The 19,334-nt window shown below is 33.2% G+C and overlaps 1 protein-coding gene across 1 annotated transcript in view; it reads left to right on the forward strand.

Moving 5' to 3' along the window:
• Positions 1-548: 548 nt before the first annotated feature.
• LOC138306609 (streptococcal hemagglutinin-like) overlaps positions 549-19,334 on the forward strand; it is a 28,659-nt gene continuing 9,873 nt past the window's right edge. Inside the window, exon 1 of the mRNA XM_069247048.1 lies at positions 549-650. Within this exon, the coding sequence (XP_069103149.1) occupies positions 549-650 (102 nt within the window). The remainder of the gene's footprint in view (positions 651-19,334) is intronic.

Consider the following 19,334-nt stretch of genomic DNA (forward strand, 5'->3'; position numbering starts at 1 on the left):
TACGTTTTGAACATAGCAATTTGGTGCAAAACCGTTAAAGACAGTATAGTGTTGATGCATCCCTGTAATTAGCTGGTTTTACATCATCATTATGCATGCTAGTTGTGCCTCAGAAGCAGGTTTAGGGTAATAAAGTACATCACATGCATACTTATACAAAAGGCTGAATAAACCTATTTTCAAAGTTGAAGTAAGCGAACACAAAATTCTCTCCCAACCGACTACTACATTTGTCGCCTTTGAGTGTCATTTCTTGAATTGATGCAAAAGGGGTTTTAAGCGAATATGGAGACATGCCTATTTGACAAGACTTCAGACACTGTATCGTGACAACGACGGCGTGAGACTCCTCATTGTGCGTTACGTGACAGTGTCGCCTCTCATTTCATTGAAACGTCCGGTTTAGTTCCAGGCCCTGGAGGATGCCAATGATACCGACCTTCCTCATCCACATATGCCATCCACCGAGTGCGTGACAGAACAGTGGGTAGATTGAGACATAGGGACATGGAACCACCTGCTGGCTGAGGGTCCAACCACCTGGAAGTATGACATGGAAACGGAGGAGTGATGCACACAAACATCCCAACATCTACACCACCATACAGATGTCCACAGACATGCAGAACATGACGTCAGCCGGATCCAGAGTGATGCTGGAGCTCCAATCCCATCTAAAAAAGTAGAAGTATGCAGCCATCGAAAAACGATTGATAACCCTTAAAGCTGACAATGCAAGTTAAAAACATGCATTTGAAATTAAAAAAAAATATATATTAACGAAATATTTTTTTTAAATTGTTTCTGAGACATCCCCTAGTTATGACAGTGTGGTATCTAAGGAAGTGGCAGCCATTTTTCTTTTGCTCTGCTTAGTAACCTTCACTGGCCAACCCCCTATATAAAGCACGGGACACTTGACACACGTGTGTCATTCTAAACATGTTTTGTCTCAGATACACATGCCCCGATATTGCAAATAACATTGTCAAATTGAAAATAAACACTGCACTCACCTGACAATATTTCATTGATGTAATAGATGAATGTGTTGTCAGCTATATCCCAACATATGTCCAATACGAACTAATAAAACACTTCAATATACACCAAGTTTTAAACGTACATGTACATCGACACGTGTGTGTCCTTGATAGTTGTCGCTCGTTCGGGTCAGGTACGTAGTCACGTGTACATGGTCAGTTGAGTGCATCGAGTACGATGATATACGTGGAGATATTTGGACGGATTATTGTTTGGGTTTCTATTCACTTGCGTTGGAATTTTATTTTGAGAAACATCTAAATGACATCTTAGAGGAGTTGACATGTTTTCTTGCTAAAAAAAGTCCCATATAGTTTTACAGGTGAGGGTTTTGTTTACCTATTTGTAGGTGATATATACTGTGGACTGCTAGCTAGGTGTATGGGTACATGAATGAGCGCACGTGTGTCGATTCACGCGCTTTATATAGGGGTCGGTGAGTCGTCGGAATGTAAAACAAAAATGGCTGTTCTCAACCGGGGAATGTCTCATAAACGATTCTTGAACAACGAGTATACTTATTTTTAAAAAATATATCATTTTAATAATTTTAACTTGCATTGTCAGCTTTAAGAACTGCTACTAGAATGAAATCCTGACCTACGCCGACTCATCACAGCTACTGAATCTTGGTTTTTGCTGTAAGTATTTTACATGTTATGATGGTGCAGTAATCACCGTTGTAAGCTACAGGAGACACTTTGATAGTATATCATTATATTACATGATTCATTCTGAAAGCATTGAGAATAAGATTAGTGCTTTAACCTATTAATTACTGCTAAATATATTACAATTTAGCGAAAATATCTTTACATATCTATGTTATTTTTTGAAATAAAGCTATAGTGTATCTTAAAATATCAGGATACAAATTACCCTATTGAAAAATAATCTTAGTTGACGTTAGATTTTGAAACAGACTATAGCTCAACTTCAAAGGTTTCGCTCCGTAAATACCTCCATTTGTACTTGCCAGAATAAGTGTTTCGCCACAGATATACCACAAGATATACGGATCCAATGCTAGTATTTCATTGTAAGAAATGCCCTGTTAAATATGGAAGCATAAATGATGACTGGGCGATGACATGTTATTGGTTAATTCATGAATAACTTTTGATGTTGTTAAAGTAAAAAAGGATAATGATCATTGAGCACGCTTACAATATGTAATACCGGCCTGGTCGGGTTGCATACCATTTACACGGGCCCATTATGAATTTTCGCATTGCATTATCTTCTGAAGAGGATTTTAACCTCAGTTCATCCGAACCTCCATGACCTCCACATTCCTAGTTTCTGATAATGTTAATTATCAGCCCCCAGTTGACACATCTGTGCCTATTTTGACAAAACTTCTTATGAGACCTAAGGGACCACCAATAAATAAGGTCAGCTAGTTGACTTGGATTTTAACATAAGAAACCTGTGATGTTGCCCAGCCGCTGAGGATTCAGTTATTTACTTGGTGTACTTAGGTAAGTTAGTGCGTATGTAAAATATGTATCTACAAAGTTAAAGGAATCAGCATATCCTGAAACTTCAGGTTGTGATGTTGGCCAGCCGTCATACATCAACTTGTTTATGCAGTATACTTGGTTGAATCGGTACGTATGATGACTGTGTGACTTTTCAAATCCTGAAACCTAGAAAAAAATCCTTGGCATTTTCAAGTTATCTATATAATGTTTATAATATATTGCTGCTGTCTTCATTTTGTCCCAGTATCGAAATTATTGTAAAGCTAAAAATGGCAAAAAACAGATTGCATTCTGACCTTCGCTGTTGAAAGTGATTCCGCTAAAGTGCATTTTATTTAATGGGTCCATTTTCTTTGTAACTTTTTCGCAAATTATCTTTTTGAAACGGCTTCTGATTTTAAAAATTGGAATGTACAATACGGAACTCATTCAGAGCTCAGGCAAATACTCTCAAGTAATCTACCCTCATATAATCTACAGAAAAGCATACGGACAAATGCGAAAAAAATGCGAATAAGCGTTTCAAAGATAGCGCGTAAAGCACTAAAATAAAAAAACGCTAGAATAAGTATATTAATAGTACATCATGAAACTAATGAATCTAACTAATAATTAGTTCATTACAAATCAACACAAATTAACGCCAATCATTGACAGGTTTAAAGCCTTCTAAGGATTTGACAAGTAATCGAAACGGAATATGAACAACCTATACTATTTTAAGAAAATACATGGTCGTTTTTGCACCTGTGTATCCACCAAGAAATACATCTCCGTACAGCACAAAACAGTACAGTGTATTTGCTGTCAGGTCTGAATATATGATTAAATACATATCAAATATGACAACAATACACCTACATGTCTCAATCCAAATTGTATTATAAAGAGACACTTTATTTTCTTACCAGACTACTTTTGAAACACTTGATGATTGAATTACTTACTCGCTAGATACCTTCCAAACCTGACAATCGCAGTCGCTCGTAAACTAACAACAAATCTTACGGCTATACTTTTACTTTCTATTCTCTTTGCATAGGAGCCATAGGATTATGTTTGAAAACTTACCAATTCAGATACAGCAAACTAGTAGATGAGCCTGTAATAGGCTTTAATTGAAGGAATCCTTTAACTTAAAACTCTCCATATGAAAGCGTTACAGAATTTATGAACACCTACTTAATTTAAGAATTTTTTCTTAACTTTTGTTATGCTTTTCTATGAGGATTTTATGTTCAGGTATTCTTTAATTTAAGAAATGTTCGTGAAACTAGGCCCTGATCATACAAATATCAAAGCCGTCATTTTCATCAAGCACCAACATTTCAGTAAATGACGCTTTCTATGTAATGATACCATTTATATCTACCCACATAATCCTTTTAACAATCCAGTTTAAGCTTAACTTACACGGTATCATCATTGGAGGTTTTGCTATAAAATACCAAAAGGATTTCACACATATACATGATATTATTGATGTGATATAGATGTTTTAAGATCTGCTCGTTATTTTTTATTTTACCTTACAGCAAAATGACACAGATCGATAACGGCATAGTCAATTGAGGTTAACACCCGTACTCATCAATTATAATTTAAATACATTTTGAGCGAAATTAATTATATTCTGGATTTAATTTAAAATGATAAATTAGTAACATAATGAATTCAATCGTTTTTGAATCAATGCCAGGAAATATACAAAAAGATCTTTGTTTTAAAGCAAATAGGCGGGAAACTCCATAGACGTAAAGCAGTATAGATATAAAATACACCCATTGACTGAAGATAGTATACTTGTAATTGTGCATGGGTAAAATTTAAATTTAGATAGGCGCTGCGTTTGAATAACACTTGTTGCACCCATTGTATAATTATCAAAGAAGACTAAATTTGAGATTGTATAGGTTCTTTCTTTATTAAATGACTTTCTTTGCCTAGTCGACACCGTCTATCTCAACATACTATTAAAGATGGTTCACCACCGATAAAGTATACACAATGCTCATTTGAACAAACAATAATTGGTGTTCACTCTAGTAAATGCTTCTCTAAATAACACAAAAAGTAATATAATTTTTTTTTATTTTTCATGATTTTTTTTTCTTTAATATTTTTTTAATGTTGAAGTAAGCTCCAATTGTTCAATGGTACTATTGGTGTAAGGTAATATAACTGAAGAAAACAACTAATGCGTCTTCCCCTTGTTATTGATAGAAAAAGTCAGCGGTGAATCATCTTCAAACGTTTGACTCTATGCGGACGACTCTGGACTCTATTAACTGGGTATGTTTTGAGAAAACAAACAGCCCATCTGTTACATGTAGGTAAACATGAACCAAGCATTGTATCATATGATATCCTTGGTATCCTTTACTTGTCTATATATATATATACACTTTTAATGGTGCACGAACAGATAATGGCTTATTGCTTGAGTAAAAGAAAATCATGACACTTGTTTTAACCACAGTTTTTCTAATCTGGTAAATTTCAATTGGTACATTTTGATTAATGATATTAATATGTGTTTTATTTGATTGAGATACCACAAAACTTTGTGGTGTGGTTAGATAGGATTTTGGGAAACCATCAACTCCCATTCTAGGTTGTTTTCAATCATTGATCGATCGAATAGGTTTCATTTCTGCTGACGTTTGAATTGCCGCTGTGCAATAAACGAAATAGGGTTTACCGCAATTTGGTCAATATCCTGGTAATATGACAAGTTGTAATGAAGATTCTGTCAGGAGAATCTGATGAACAGACAGCTAATTATTTAAAAATTATTTAATCAAGTGGGTGTGACTTTGTTTTTGTCGCTTTTGTAATTTAATATAAGCAATGTTTTGATTAAATTATTTATTATTTAAAAGGAAACAAACCCAGAGAAAATGAAACCAAAAAAACACACAGTAAAGGAAATCGCATGCATTCACACTACGTAATGTTTACCGCACGTAATATCAATATGTTTCACATGCTTAATATATCAACTCCATTCACCACAACAATGGTTGCTATTGTTCCGGTTTAATTTGTTTCGCCTTTAATGTTATATATTTACACTTGCTAGGCTTGGTCACTATACGCTAATACTAGCCGATTTTGTTTACCATAACTGCATGGTAACATTGAACTTTGAACTTGCGTATGAAAATGTTCTGTGCAACGTAAAAGGACTACTTTTTTTAAAAGAAACACATGGCTTTGTTTACATTTTGACGCAACATTACGTGTATACTGATGTTTTTCATAGAATTTTGGGAAAATGTAAACGATATATACATGTTTTATATTTATATATGATTCAAACAATTTTTAAATTAACAATTGTATAAAGAAACGGAAAAATATCCCGACCGGGGCGACGTGCTTTCATTTTTGTTAAAAATGATGGTTGTCTAATGTAAACATTACCTCTGTGCCTATGTTCGTCCTACGATCGAGTCTTTGGGATGGACGGGCGTGAGACCCTCTGATAGAGGTCAGTTATAAACATATCCTCTTGTCTTTGTTCTTTGAGAATTTAATCATGTGTATTATAAAACATGCACCGCTAATAATCCACGTGTTGACAGTTACGCGTCACCACAAATACATTGTACATATCCATCGAACACAAGTGAATTTGTTTCATCTATCGATGGCGATATGGATCTAAGCGTAGATTATATAATCACATGGCTCCCAAGGATGTAATATCGTCAGGTCAGACGACATCTCAAACACATTGAGCTACTTGAAAATCGGTGTTTATCCAACTTCGGCAAACTCAAGTGTGTAAGCATGCGTCAGCTTCGCCTCGCTGCACAATAACGGTCACAGAGTTCACACATGTGGCCGTGTACAAATTCTTTATGTTATTACGCTATATATTAACTTTTAGCAAAATTGAATATATATTTAAAGTTCTGATCTGATTAAATAAAATTATCTCTGAAATTTACTTTGTTTGTCATGTTTATTTTACACTAAAATATTGAACTTTTTTGTCTTCGCGGATGAATAATTCTACCTTACGTGAAGCGTCATCATTCGCTGTTCAATTGAGTAAGCTCCTCCCACTTTTGACCGACTTTTATTGAATAATTACGTCACTTTCAAATGACGATTTTATTGCATAAAATATAAATATAAAGTCGTGTGAGTGTAAATATAGGGATTGGATTTCGTTTTTATGTTAACCATGCTTGTATGGAGCAATTCCTCTAAGAATATATTCAATATGGGGCGCTAACGCGCCCCATAGAATATATTCTTAGAGGAATTGCTCCATACAAGCATGGTTAACATAAAAACGAAATCCAATCCCTATATTGTTACGCAATTACTGAATAATTTGACAGGGTTCTAAAACATATCATTTGTCATGAATTTTAAAAAAGTGCATATTAAGGCAGCGAGCACATTTATCGGTTTTGCTTTAAAGTCTGCTTAATTATTGATTTAATTTCGTACTACTACCTTTTTATCACTCTTCATTAGAAGACATTTGACCAATCATAGGCCTGTGGAGACTGCAAGGTACCGTTATACAATTCCTGTGATGTACATCAAAGGATCACGTTACCTGTGTTTTATGTTGCCTCCAGTTTTACTATGAGATAGCCGACGGGTGGATACAATGTCAGTGATAGTAACCCGTGTAGTATCGAGAATGATATTTTGAGTTTCAATCATTTTTCACGTAGGTCTGTGTAACTGATCTATGGTAAATATCGTGGCCACCTAACGTTAAATGTGTCAGATAGTACCTTATTTAAGGATGAATTTGAAATAGAATTAACTTTAGAAAAACTATCTTTAGTAAGTTAAAGTGTTAGGATTTACTTATTTAGGTTGTTTTATGTTATGGAGATATAGCGCAAAGATCTGAGTGTCATCTAAATAATTATAACAATCCATTTATTTGATTTACTAAAACTCATATCGTCAATATTCTATAAGGGACTCTTTTGTGCATGGAATCATTACGCCGTCATATCAGCCAATCAGGAGCGACGTTACAAACGGCGATGCTATTTCTTTCTTTTATGGGCTCATAAAGTAAATTTTTAAGCCAATATAAATACCAGTATCAATCAGAATTAAATTATATTTCTTACGCCACCGACGGATGTTTATATCATCTGTTAAATCGTGATATACTCTAAGACTCTTTCATACGTGGATATGTAGGATAGGGATATTCTACCCGAGGGTCACAAAATGTTGTAAAACCCGAGGCTTGCCGAGGGTTTTGCAACATTTTGTGATTCCCCCAAAAATGTGTGAAAAATACTCTTTCAACGTATGAAAGAGTATTTTTCTCTCATACCTCGATGTTTTATTGGATTTTCACTGCTATGATAATCCGCCATTTTAAAATAATTTCGAGAAAAACGCGACTGCAAGTTAATATTCCATACATGGAAATTACGTGATAGTATCAACGAAAATTCCGTTGCATGTATCTTTTAAAGTAAATCTACCCTAGTTTCTGAAAGAAATTTTAAAAACTGTACATAGAAAATACTAATTTAGTTAACGCTGTGACGTCATGAATCTTTATTGCATGGGTAGTCCCGCAATACAGCCTCAGGCGACATGAGTGTATTGCCCTAGACTAGCCAGTATTACACGTGTAAGTATGAGAGAAATAGAATGCTTTACTGATTACAACAAAAGCAAAACATATCATGTTCACTATGTTGTGAGATATAGATATAGTATATGTGACTAAACATCAATTATTGTCCTAATGACAAATATTCTCTATTCTCTGTCGGCGGTGGAACATCTTTTTAATTAGATGTTTATGAAAATGACACATCTATGCTTATGTTAGCGTAAGTTTAAGTACAGCGACATTGATCGGATAAACCACACAAAATGTTTCTAAATTTTAATTTATGTAGGTCAATCTTATATATGAATATTAATGATACTATAATTTGAATAAATTTGCATATCTTACCGATATCTGGACTGGACAAGAAGCAGACAGTTATGTTTATATAACATTACATGCATAACTCTGATTAAAAATGCAAATATATTATATGTTGAAACATCATCAAAGGACATTTTGACGGAAGCTAGATTCTGTTTCACGAAGGATTAGTGCGGCGCAAATAATTTCCGACAGGGAAACGATTTTCATCAAGGATATAAATCTGACTTCGAAAACGACGTAGCATAGCAAATAGTCACTCCTTCAATCAGATCTAAAGAATGTTAAATATTTTACCTTTCTACAACCATTAGTATTTGACTGTAATAATTTATAACGATCTGAGTAATAGACCGGGGGCTTATGTAATTCCGTAGGCTTTTCGTGATGAAGTTTGACACTATATATCAAAATGTTCAGTAGGCCACCCTTTTTTGGAAAAAAATGATGGTGTCAATTTTTTAACAATGTGGAGGGGTCAAGGTCAGGGGTCAAAGGTCAAATGGTTTAGAAGCTGTAAAACGTCAAAAACTGGCGGGAGTGTGATTATGTTTTGACTTTTAGAGCGCCTAACTTGATTTTTGCTTCTTCAATATATGTCATATGTTAAATTCATTTAATAAAAACTTTTTTTGTTAGCTCATAATGGGATTTTTTTTATAAAAGGTTAGAAAGAGTCAAGGTCAAAGGTCATACTATCTAGTTTATTTCATACCCAAATTAATTTTAAAAATAATGGCATCAATGCTTACATATATTACGGCAAAATTAGGTGTCAAATGTACAAAAATATATAATATATGGATGAAAGCCCCATTACAGGCGATTTATTTAGAAAAATGTCAAAATTAAACCACCATAGCAAATTATTTTATACCCTAGCAACCGAAAACCAATCTTCTTTCAACCACAAAAAATATACTTTGTTTACATTGTTTATATGCCCATATTAATCTCTATAGAAGGGCGTGATATGTCATATTATAGACATATATAAGTTACAATAATTGACAAAGTTTAAACATATTTGATAAAAAACTAATGAGTTATTGACCACTTTACAAAATGTGTGTACAGTGACCAGGTTACTGTGGCAACCAGTATATCAACAAATGAAAACCTTCCTGCTCATCTACACATTCTCTTCAACATTACTGTGGAGATGAATTAACATTGGCCCAGTATTTCAAGAGTTGCACGGACTTATTACATGCTAGTTGGTTTTTTTCTCTCTTTTCTTTCGGTAAAAGACCTGTATGTATAGTGACCTAGTAACCATGGCAACCAATACAATGGCCAAACGGATACATGCATGCACATCTACACATGGTCCTCAACTTACTGCCAAGTATCAAGGAAGTTATTTAGCAGTTTAGAAGAAGTTACTTGAAAACATTTTTCTTGTGAAAGACAGACAGACAGACAGGCAAGACAATTCAATATAAACACCCCTCCCCTCCCCCCTTGGCACCGAACTTTCGTTGTGCGTAATGAGGGTGGGTATAGCAATGTTTTGATTATAGCATATTTTCAAAAGTCATTCTTGATAATTCTGAAGTTTTTTCAATGTGTCTGAACTAACAAAAACAAACATTTATGAAACCATTTTGGGGAAAAGACCGATGTATACTATTTATCAAGTATTGATGTGTATAGCTAAGATCATGACTTATTTAACTTGCTCTTAGTTTTCCCTAAGAAGACCAAAATTGCTGATATTTTGACAAAATGTTTATCTAAAAGTATTTTAAAACATTCCACTATACATAATTAGCATACTTTATGCTAAAATAGTAGGAAATAAAAGGTGGCCCCAACTTTGACCTAAAATAGTAGGAAATAAAAGGTGGCCCCAACTTTGACCTTTGAAACCATCATTTTTTCCACGAAAGAGGATGACCTACTGAACATTTTGGTATATGATGTCAAAGCTCATCAAGAAGTGCCCCTTGAATGAAGACGCGTGGATTAAGAGCATTTTTTCCTATTTATTGTAGAATTATTCAAGTCGTGTATACATCCTATACGTTTAGAAGAAAATGTGTTTATTTTATAAGCTAAAAGGTATCAATCTTTATAAAAATCATATCAACCCCGGTACGTTGAACAACGATGCTTACAAAATATGTTTTGCAAACGAAACATAATTGTAACATTTATGGATTCTATTTTGGAATTCATTCATTGTAATAAATATACGATTTATTGATTTATTCGCAAAGCTTTCTATATTCCATATAATTAAAGCAATTGTTCGATTATCCTATCAATCGCATAATATAAATCTTAATACTTATATAATTGATATCACGTTGAATATGTTCCGAGCAGGTGAACAAAGGAAGCAAATTATTAAAATTTATACTGTACATGTACATGTATCCATACCATAATATATCATAAATGTATTTTAAATGTTTTGTTAGAATAACTCCCTATTTGCAATGTAAAACAGCTATGGGTTTTCATGCGGGGCGTTTTCCGATAGATAATGCAAAGTCGTTGAATACTACATCCCATTTTACTATTATCAGATTTATAATTTCTACACAACAATTATATCTCTCTTCTGTAATATTTGTGACGGACAATGCATTCTCCCCACAGACATTACAGTTCCTTAAATGTATCCATGATAAGATCATAATTGATTTACGGGATTTACATTGTCAAACAAAATAGTCAGCACTATAGAAAGGACCATCTAAAATTCATACGTCGATAAACCGTTAAACTCTCAGTCAGGAAAGAAACGGGAGTGAACAGATTAGCGTAACGTTACATATTGTCTAATAATACAACAATCGGCAGTTTGGGCAGTTAGTGATCTTGATGTTTTAGGTCGGGATCTGAGGTATCCGGATTATCGAGGGTACACTATATATAATCAAAATTTTTATTCCATTGCATGATTTATGACACAATCCAAAGGTTAATTTGACGCTACCCATATTGGAACACGTTTTTGAAGATAATTGTGAAAAAAACTTCAAACGTGTGTTTTAATCCAGATTTTTCTCTTAACTTTCCACAAATAGAAGCCTCCGGTTTTAATGTCATGATTTGTTTACTTGTCAGCAGTTTATATATTTTAGAATAGAGAGCTTTGAAGCATGTCCGGTTCAGCCCTGTGTTCCAGCAGTTTCGAATACCAAAAATGGAACACCTCCTAAATATGGTTCATTGAGACATTATAAAAACTGCTTGAATTCATTAAAGGAAAGTTCACACATTTTTCGGTTTATTTCAGGAACATATCTGTCATAAATATCTCATTCATCAATTATTTCATTGTTTTAAAATACGTGGTGTTTTTAGGGTTGTCGCACAACGTCGTTACCCGGATTTTTTTCACGATATCATTATTTTCATGTTAAAAAAAATATAATAAGCAATTGGAAAAAAATGACATATAAAAGTCGCCACAGTTACTAGTTAGCACCTTTAGTTTTGTTCAGAAGAGTTATTGTTAGTTATCTAGTAAACTGAGAATTCTATTTGACATATTTTAAAAGTATTCCATTTTGAGTAGCGTTTCTCATTGGGTAGGTCACGTTACGTACGTGTACGTGTGTACTCATTAAACATGTTATTGTCTGCTACATATCCTGAACGTATGTTGACATCAGTCGATGTAATGTAGTTTTAAAGTCAATATCTTTAACACACAATTAACATATGATAACATTTACTTTTTTATGCAACTTTTGTCTTTAATGATAAAAAGATTGTCTATGTGGTACTATTTTTGTCCGCGTTATCATGCCGTCATCCGCGTTTTCACTCCGAGTTTTAGTGATGTCTCAGTCTGGGTTACTAACGACTGCGATATCCAGATTGTCATTTATCAGCATCTGATTATCCTACAGCAAAACAGCATTGTTATTATTATGATAGAACTTCATCAAACCGAAAACGGTTGGTTAAGAAGTAATGGTGTCAATACGAATAAACAAATTCTAATAAATATAATAATATCACGAATAACAGCTGTTTCTGAGTGTTACACAACTACAATTAATTTATTAGCATGATATACTATATACTGATGAATTGAGGGAAAGGAATGGGTTTGCTTGGGATTATCATATTTTGTTTCGTCAGATATAACCCATAAGTGAGCCACAACAAATGAGTACCACATTTTTGTCTTTTCCTCCATAATGTTATCTTCTGGTATTCCTACATTCTGAATTACTCGCTGGCTGCTGTAATAATAGCTGTTTGAAATCACGAATGTAAAACAAATATAAATCTTCTTCATAGTTGATTGTAATTATCCAAACGACTAATCACCAATATTTCTGACAATAGCTATCATAAAATCTACCATTAAATATTATTTTTATTAATATTAAACTTGTTTTCTTAGAGTTATCAAAACATTTACACGCGATTAAAATATCAGTAATAAAATGGGAAGAAAATATCAATGATTCAAGGATAGGGAATAAAAAGTACGCATGCCTTCTGTATATCAAGTTTAAAAAGTTAAAAACATGATGCGGTTGAAGAGAACAAAAATCAAACAGATTGACGGTTTAGGGGTAAATTTAAGTAGTGTATCTGTTTTTATCCCCCCCCCCCAACGAAGTTGGCGGGGGATATACAAATGGGTTCCGTCCGTCCGTCCGTCCGTCCGTCCGTACGAATGGTTTCCGGAGCATAACTCTAAAACCAGTAGAGATATTTCCACGAAACTTCATACACACATTGGTCTTTTGGTCTAGTAATGCCTTTTGCTATCTTAAGGTTTTCACTTTTTGTACTTTTTTTCGGTAACATGGAAACATTGCTGAAAATGGCAGATTTTTGTGTAAGAATCGTTTCCGGAGCACAACTATAAAACCAGCAGAGATATTTCCATGAAACTTCATAGACACATTGTTCTTATGGTCTAGTAGTGCCTTTTACTATTTTTAGGCTTTCGCTTTTTGTGCTTTTTTTCTGTAACCATGGAAACATTGCTGAAAATGGCAGATTTTTGTGTAAGAATCGTTTCCGGAGCACAAATATAAAACCAGCAGAGATATTTCCATGAAACTTCATAAACACATTGTTCTTATGGTCTAGTAGTGCCTTTTACTATTTTTAGGTTTTCGCTTTTTGTGTTTTTTCTGTAAACATAGAAACATTGCTGAAAATATTATATTTTTGTAGCAGGTTCATTTACGGAGAAAAACTCTAAAACCAGCAGAGATATTTCCACGAAACTTCATAGACACATTCTTTTTATGATCTAGTAGTTCCTTTTGCTATTTTTAGGTTTTCATTTTTTGCACTTTTTCCGTTACCATGGAAACATTGCTGAAAATATCATGGTAAATGGTAAATGTTACTTTGCAAAACTCCACCCATCTTGGTGTATATATAGTCTAATATAAATTTCAAGGCTGTATACATGATTCAACAATTGCAGGCCCGCTCTACTTGAATTATACTCCATCTTTCTTTAGCTCAACTTCCTTTTTCCTGGTTTTTTTCATACACGTAAGTCTCCACAATCAAACTTACTTCAGCTTTGATATCTCCATTGGCGGGGGATCTGAATGACTATGTCCTTGTTTTCCATACATTTGTTTTTGATGATCGAATAAAAGAAAATGATCATAGCCCCTCTCTCATAATAATATTACATAAAGATGATAAGGTATATTCAACAATAAACAGTTCAGCGTGGCTCTAATTAAATCCTATAGCAGTAAATGTAAATAAAATAAACCAGCTGTGATTGCTAGCACGAGGAGTTAATTGACAACCTTGACAGGTGAGTGATGTACGTCAAAAGAATAAACTAGCTCCTTTGTCATGCTACCGCTGCAATCACACGTTTATGAACGCGGCCTTCAGAGCTTTCCTAAGATTGATGAATACTGTATTCTTATGTAAATTAGCTACCTGAACAGTGGTATATATACTTACCTTATGTTATTGACGATAATATTAAACAAGGAACATTAGGCATGGATATCACGCACTAATTGCCATTACTTGTTACACCTATAGGAATGATGTGTTTCAGGAATAGTAGTACCAGCCTCCTGCTTGCACTTGCTGCATATATGGTGATTTCAGTTTCGTTTTCGGTAAGATTATTATTTCCTTGTATATAAACATAGATTATTTTCTAAACTATAACATGTTCTACAGATCTATGTAAAAATCATTTTTTTAATATTCAGCAATATTCATTAAATCAATACGATTTAAAACCCTAATCCATGCATTTTAATTTTATTGTGAAAAATTCTTACTACCCTTAAACTTTTTTTTCATAAATCAACAAAACACTCACAATTAAAAGACGGTTATACAACAGACACAAATTATGCAATGTTCAAAAATTTAAAACTTGTTTTTAGTCGAGAATATTTCTATCATTGAATATGAATTTATGTAAGTTACACAATGTTACCAACCCCCTATGATTACCACACGTTACAACTTCATTGGCCTTGGAAAAATGAGTGACACAACAGGCTATATGTCGTGGAGAACTTTCTTCTAAGCCTTACTTTTTAAACGTAATTTCTTGTGTCCATAAAGAAGATTACAGCAAACATGTAAGAATAAGTATTTATTTTCATAACTGCTCCAAAACTTTAAAAATGTGAATTTTTCATTATATAATATATATTTAGATATCGCTTTGAAAATAGGAATTGTTAACATATGTATCTGTATAGTATAACGACTTAATGACGTCTGTGGATATCCCTATACTATCAAGTGTGTATTCTACATTTGTTGATGCTGTTTTCTTTTTCTGAAAAATAGCGTTACGTTCTAAATGAATTTTCGGTAACATTAAGTTTTTAAATTTAAATTTTAAGAAATTAAAATGCTTAAAGGTAATCTTTGATAATCAAAACATTCATTGCATACGATGTATGCTTAACGGATGTGGGATTTTAAGGATAACCTATTCGGAACGAGATGCCAATGTCGATGAGAAGCTGTGTTTCTTATTGTAGCTGAAATTGTGTCCTGCTTATATAGCTATCTCACTTGATCATATTGCCGAAGACACGAATCTGAATACTCAGACCAACACGGGTATACTGAATGTTAATCATGACCAATGTGACACCTCTTAAAAGCAGAGCAAATTTCGTTTCTGTTTAAGGGAAGCTATCAAATCCTTGTTCCCTGAAATTGTCATTTTAAGGTTTCTTTAGCATCAAATGTTACGTTGTGACTTAGCTATTTTACGCGTTAGACATTCATTCCTATGACAAGCCATAACGTTGTCTCAAAATGGTAAATTATATGTCTGCTGAAGGGATTGGTACGATTAATTATTCTGTTGCTAGTACAACGTTCCCGGATGTGTGTTTGCATCCGGTGTCTTTGACCGTACCCTTCAGTAAGATAGCACTATCAAATAGAAAAAAAAATATTAACATCACCTTTTACCTAAGGACGCCAACATTCACAATACGTAATATATTGAGGCGCTACTATGAAGTAATAACCTAACCACCAATTTTTCAGCTATTAGTCAGTCTAGTGTCAGACCAGAATATGTAAACGACTTGAAAGAAAAAAAGCATATATTGATTTATAAATATACGTTTCATGTTTTGTTTACTTCAAGAACAAAAATTGTATTTCTTTGTTTTCGCACTAAATCTGGCTTTCAAATTGGCAGACTTTTGTCATGTCAATATGGAAAAAACCGACGTTATGATGACGTCACAATATAAATCTTGACGTTGCGTTTTGATTTGGAAAAATAATCCCTTTTAAATTCAACCAAACCGTATGTGTAAACGTGTCGTGTTTTATCAAACAGTCTGGGAAATTAGTTCTAAGCATTCATGCCATTTTTTTTTTAATTTCAGTAGAGTATGAAAGAAATTTTGATGGATCCGCTATTTTGTTTGCAAACTTTTTAAAGAATCTGCTACGCAGATTCACACAACATTTCTTTCATACCCCGACGAAATGAAAAATAAGTACGTATATACTTTCTTGATGAACCAAGTTTACTTCATTTTATGTTAACGGTGTAATACGACCACTGTGTTAATAATGGAAATCACAAATTATTGACGTAAATTAATAGTCAAAAAATGGAAACATATTTATTAAGGCAATTTATTTAAAATTAGACTTTTAATCCCGCTCCACTACGATGATCTTCGTTACGTATACGCTCGTGTATTGGAGTGTAACGAAGAGCATCATATTGGAGCAGAATTATAAATCTTTTAATTAGATTGATATTAAGGAATACTTTAATGCAATTAATTCATGTTTTTTTTCTTAATCTTTTTTATTCATTCTGGATAATAGTTATTAGTAATGCCAAGAGACAATTTTTACAACTTTAAATAATGTTACCAACCAACAGACTGTCTGACAGTCTATGGCGTCACCCAAATATGATGTTAATTACACACCTAAACTATACAAGTAAAAAACTTTATCTTACGACAGCTTTGGTAAATATAAACACACACGTTTTCGATGACCATGACACAATGTCATAGTTAACATAATTTTGATATTTTACATGTGACTTTAAAATATGCGCTTTCCATGGTTGTAGATTGCTGTTATATATTCTAAGGGGCAAAGGCACTAGCGATCATATAAGATATAACCACAGACAGATGATAACAGATTATCTTCTGTACGTTAAATTACAGATTCCAGTCATATTTTTTATATCATTTTTTTTCTGAAATCTATGACGGATTTCTATTGGCATTGTTTAACACTATTATGACAGACAACAATGACAACATTCTTTTAAGATGCTACACCGCCGACGAATGGTATTTTTTAATCTTTTAAAAACAGGAGCAGATGAATTGGTATTTTTCTTCAGTAACAAATGGCATTTACTTTAAACCATTACCACAATTGAAAAGTTCGAGCTTCTTTTCTTACTTTAATATTGAAATAATTGATTGCGTCCTGATAAAACTGCATGACACTATACCCTATATAGAATGAAGTAGTGATTGCGCATGCATAAAAAGCAAAAAAAGAAATATATGTATTTTCATGTTAATTATACATGCTTATACACGATTAAACATCAATTATTATCCAAATGATAGATATTATTTATACTCTGTCGGTTTTGGAGCATCTTTAAACTTATGTCAAATAATTTAATCATAAAGTTATGTATATGTTCTTGTTATTAAGTTTATAAAATGCTGTTCCTCCATCATCAGCTACGATCATAGAAGTTCCAATATTAATGTTGCTTCCTGATACCTTCCTTCCAGTGCCTGATAGGTCTGGCTAGGGCCATACATCAATGGTCAACGCTTGTACACAATTGTATACTTCTCACATAACTTATGATAATATGCCTATTCAAGACAATAATCAAGTGTAATATGACTGAAGGCAAGACCTTAAAGGGCGCAGCCAGATGTCTCGTAACCATTAATTATGCCCTGTTAAAAAGTTCAATTTACGGAATTATCGGAGCTGAATTTTCTATTTATTTTTTTATTCATAAATTAACACTTTATTCTTGTTCCCAAACCCAAAATTGTGAAGAAAATCCACATAAGAGAAGGAAGAAATTGTTATTTCCGCAACAGGTATTCCGTTCTTGGTTAGCTGATTATATTGGAAGATGGACGGTCACTTGAACGCTTGCAACTAAAAAGCAATAGCAGCTTCTGCTGATGAAGATTAACTGAACTGACTTCAAAAACGCTGATGGTTTTTTCACATTGGGTAAACATTGGCGCCGCAAAATGAAGTTTTTACTTATATTTCCACTTGCATTTTCAAATACTGAGTATGATAATAGGAATATTCCACCATCGTAGTCAATAAATTAAAAAAAAACATTGGCAAAAGCAATAGCACTGAGCTTAATTTTGTAACGGGGAAATCCTGCAATCCTTGATATGATTGTAGGCTTACAATGGATATGTGTCGTTTAATTCATTTTAAAATCATTAAAAGTGGTGATCTCAAACGCCAAGAAAATATTAAAGTAATTTCATATGATACACTTGTATTGACCAACATTAATGACATGTGTATTGGAAAGTTATCTTTATCTCGACCTTAAACAAACTATCTCAACAAAGTAACTCAACAACAGTTACACTTGTTCATAGGATATTTCAGCACTGTGTAATTAGCGAGTGATGTATTTCCCTAGGTGAATCAGTCAGCGTGGTTCAGTGTGATCAATGGCGACGGTAAAACTACAGGTGTTAAAATACCTCTCCACGTCAGGGTGTAGTCATGATCCGTCATTGATATATAACATCGACATAAAAGGAAGTACTTGAAATCAACTGGAAATATAGACATTCATTTACTTCATCTCTCATGTTATTATTCATATTTCAAATTAAAAGACTTGTACATGAAACAGATAAGGACACACGACAATTGATTACAATTAATGTTTGATTGAATTGGTGACAGGAAATGACTAGCAAAAGTTGATGCAGATTCTTTCTATAATTATTAAGTGATTTTCATTTTTGGTAATATTTCAAATGTATTTCGTTAACCGAAGTAAAACTAACTATGTGATAAAATGTAATTGCAACGAAATATGTAGACTAACAATTCATTGAAAATAAAATAATGCATATATTCGCCTTAGCTATCAGAAGTATTTGTAATTTTTCGTGGGGTAAGACATATATTTCTAAGCAATATCTCGATTTTTATGTTATTTTTGTCGTCAAGACAATTGCATTGGTATGACAATTTAAATGAAATTTAATGATTTCTTAAAAACATATTGATCAGCAATATGGTGAAATTTTATGATGCAATATACGTATTTATTCAGAATACTACATATAGAAGTAATAGGTTTTTGCACATTATCAATAAAAAGGAAAAGAGTCCCCGTCTTAATTGTA

This window comes from Argopecten irradians, chromosome 13, assembly GCF_041381155.1.
Source record: "Argopecten irradians isolate NY chromosome 13, Ai_NY, whole genome shotgun sequence".
In the NCBI taxonomy this organism is placed as follows: domain Eukaryota; kingdom Metazoa; phylum Mollusca; class Bivalvia; order Pectinida; family Pectinidae; genus Argopecten; species Argopecten irradians.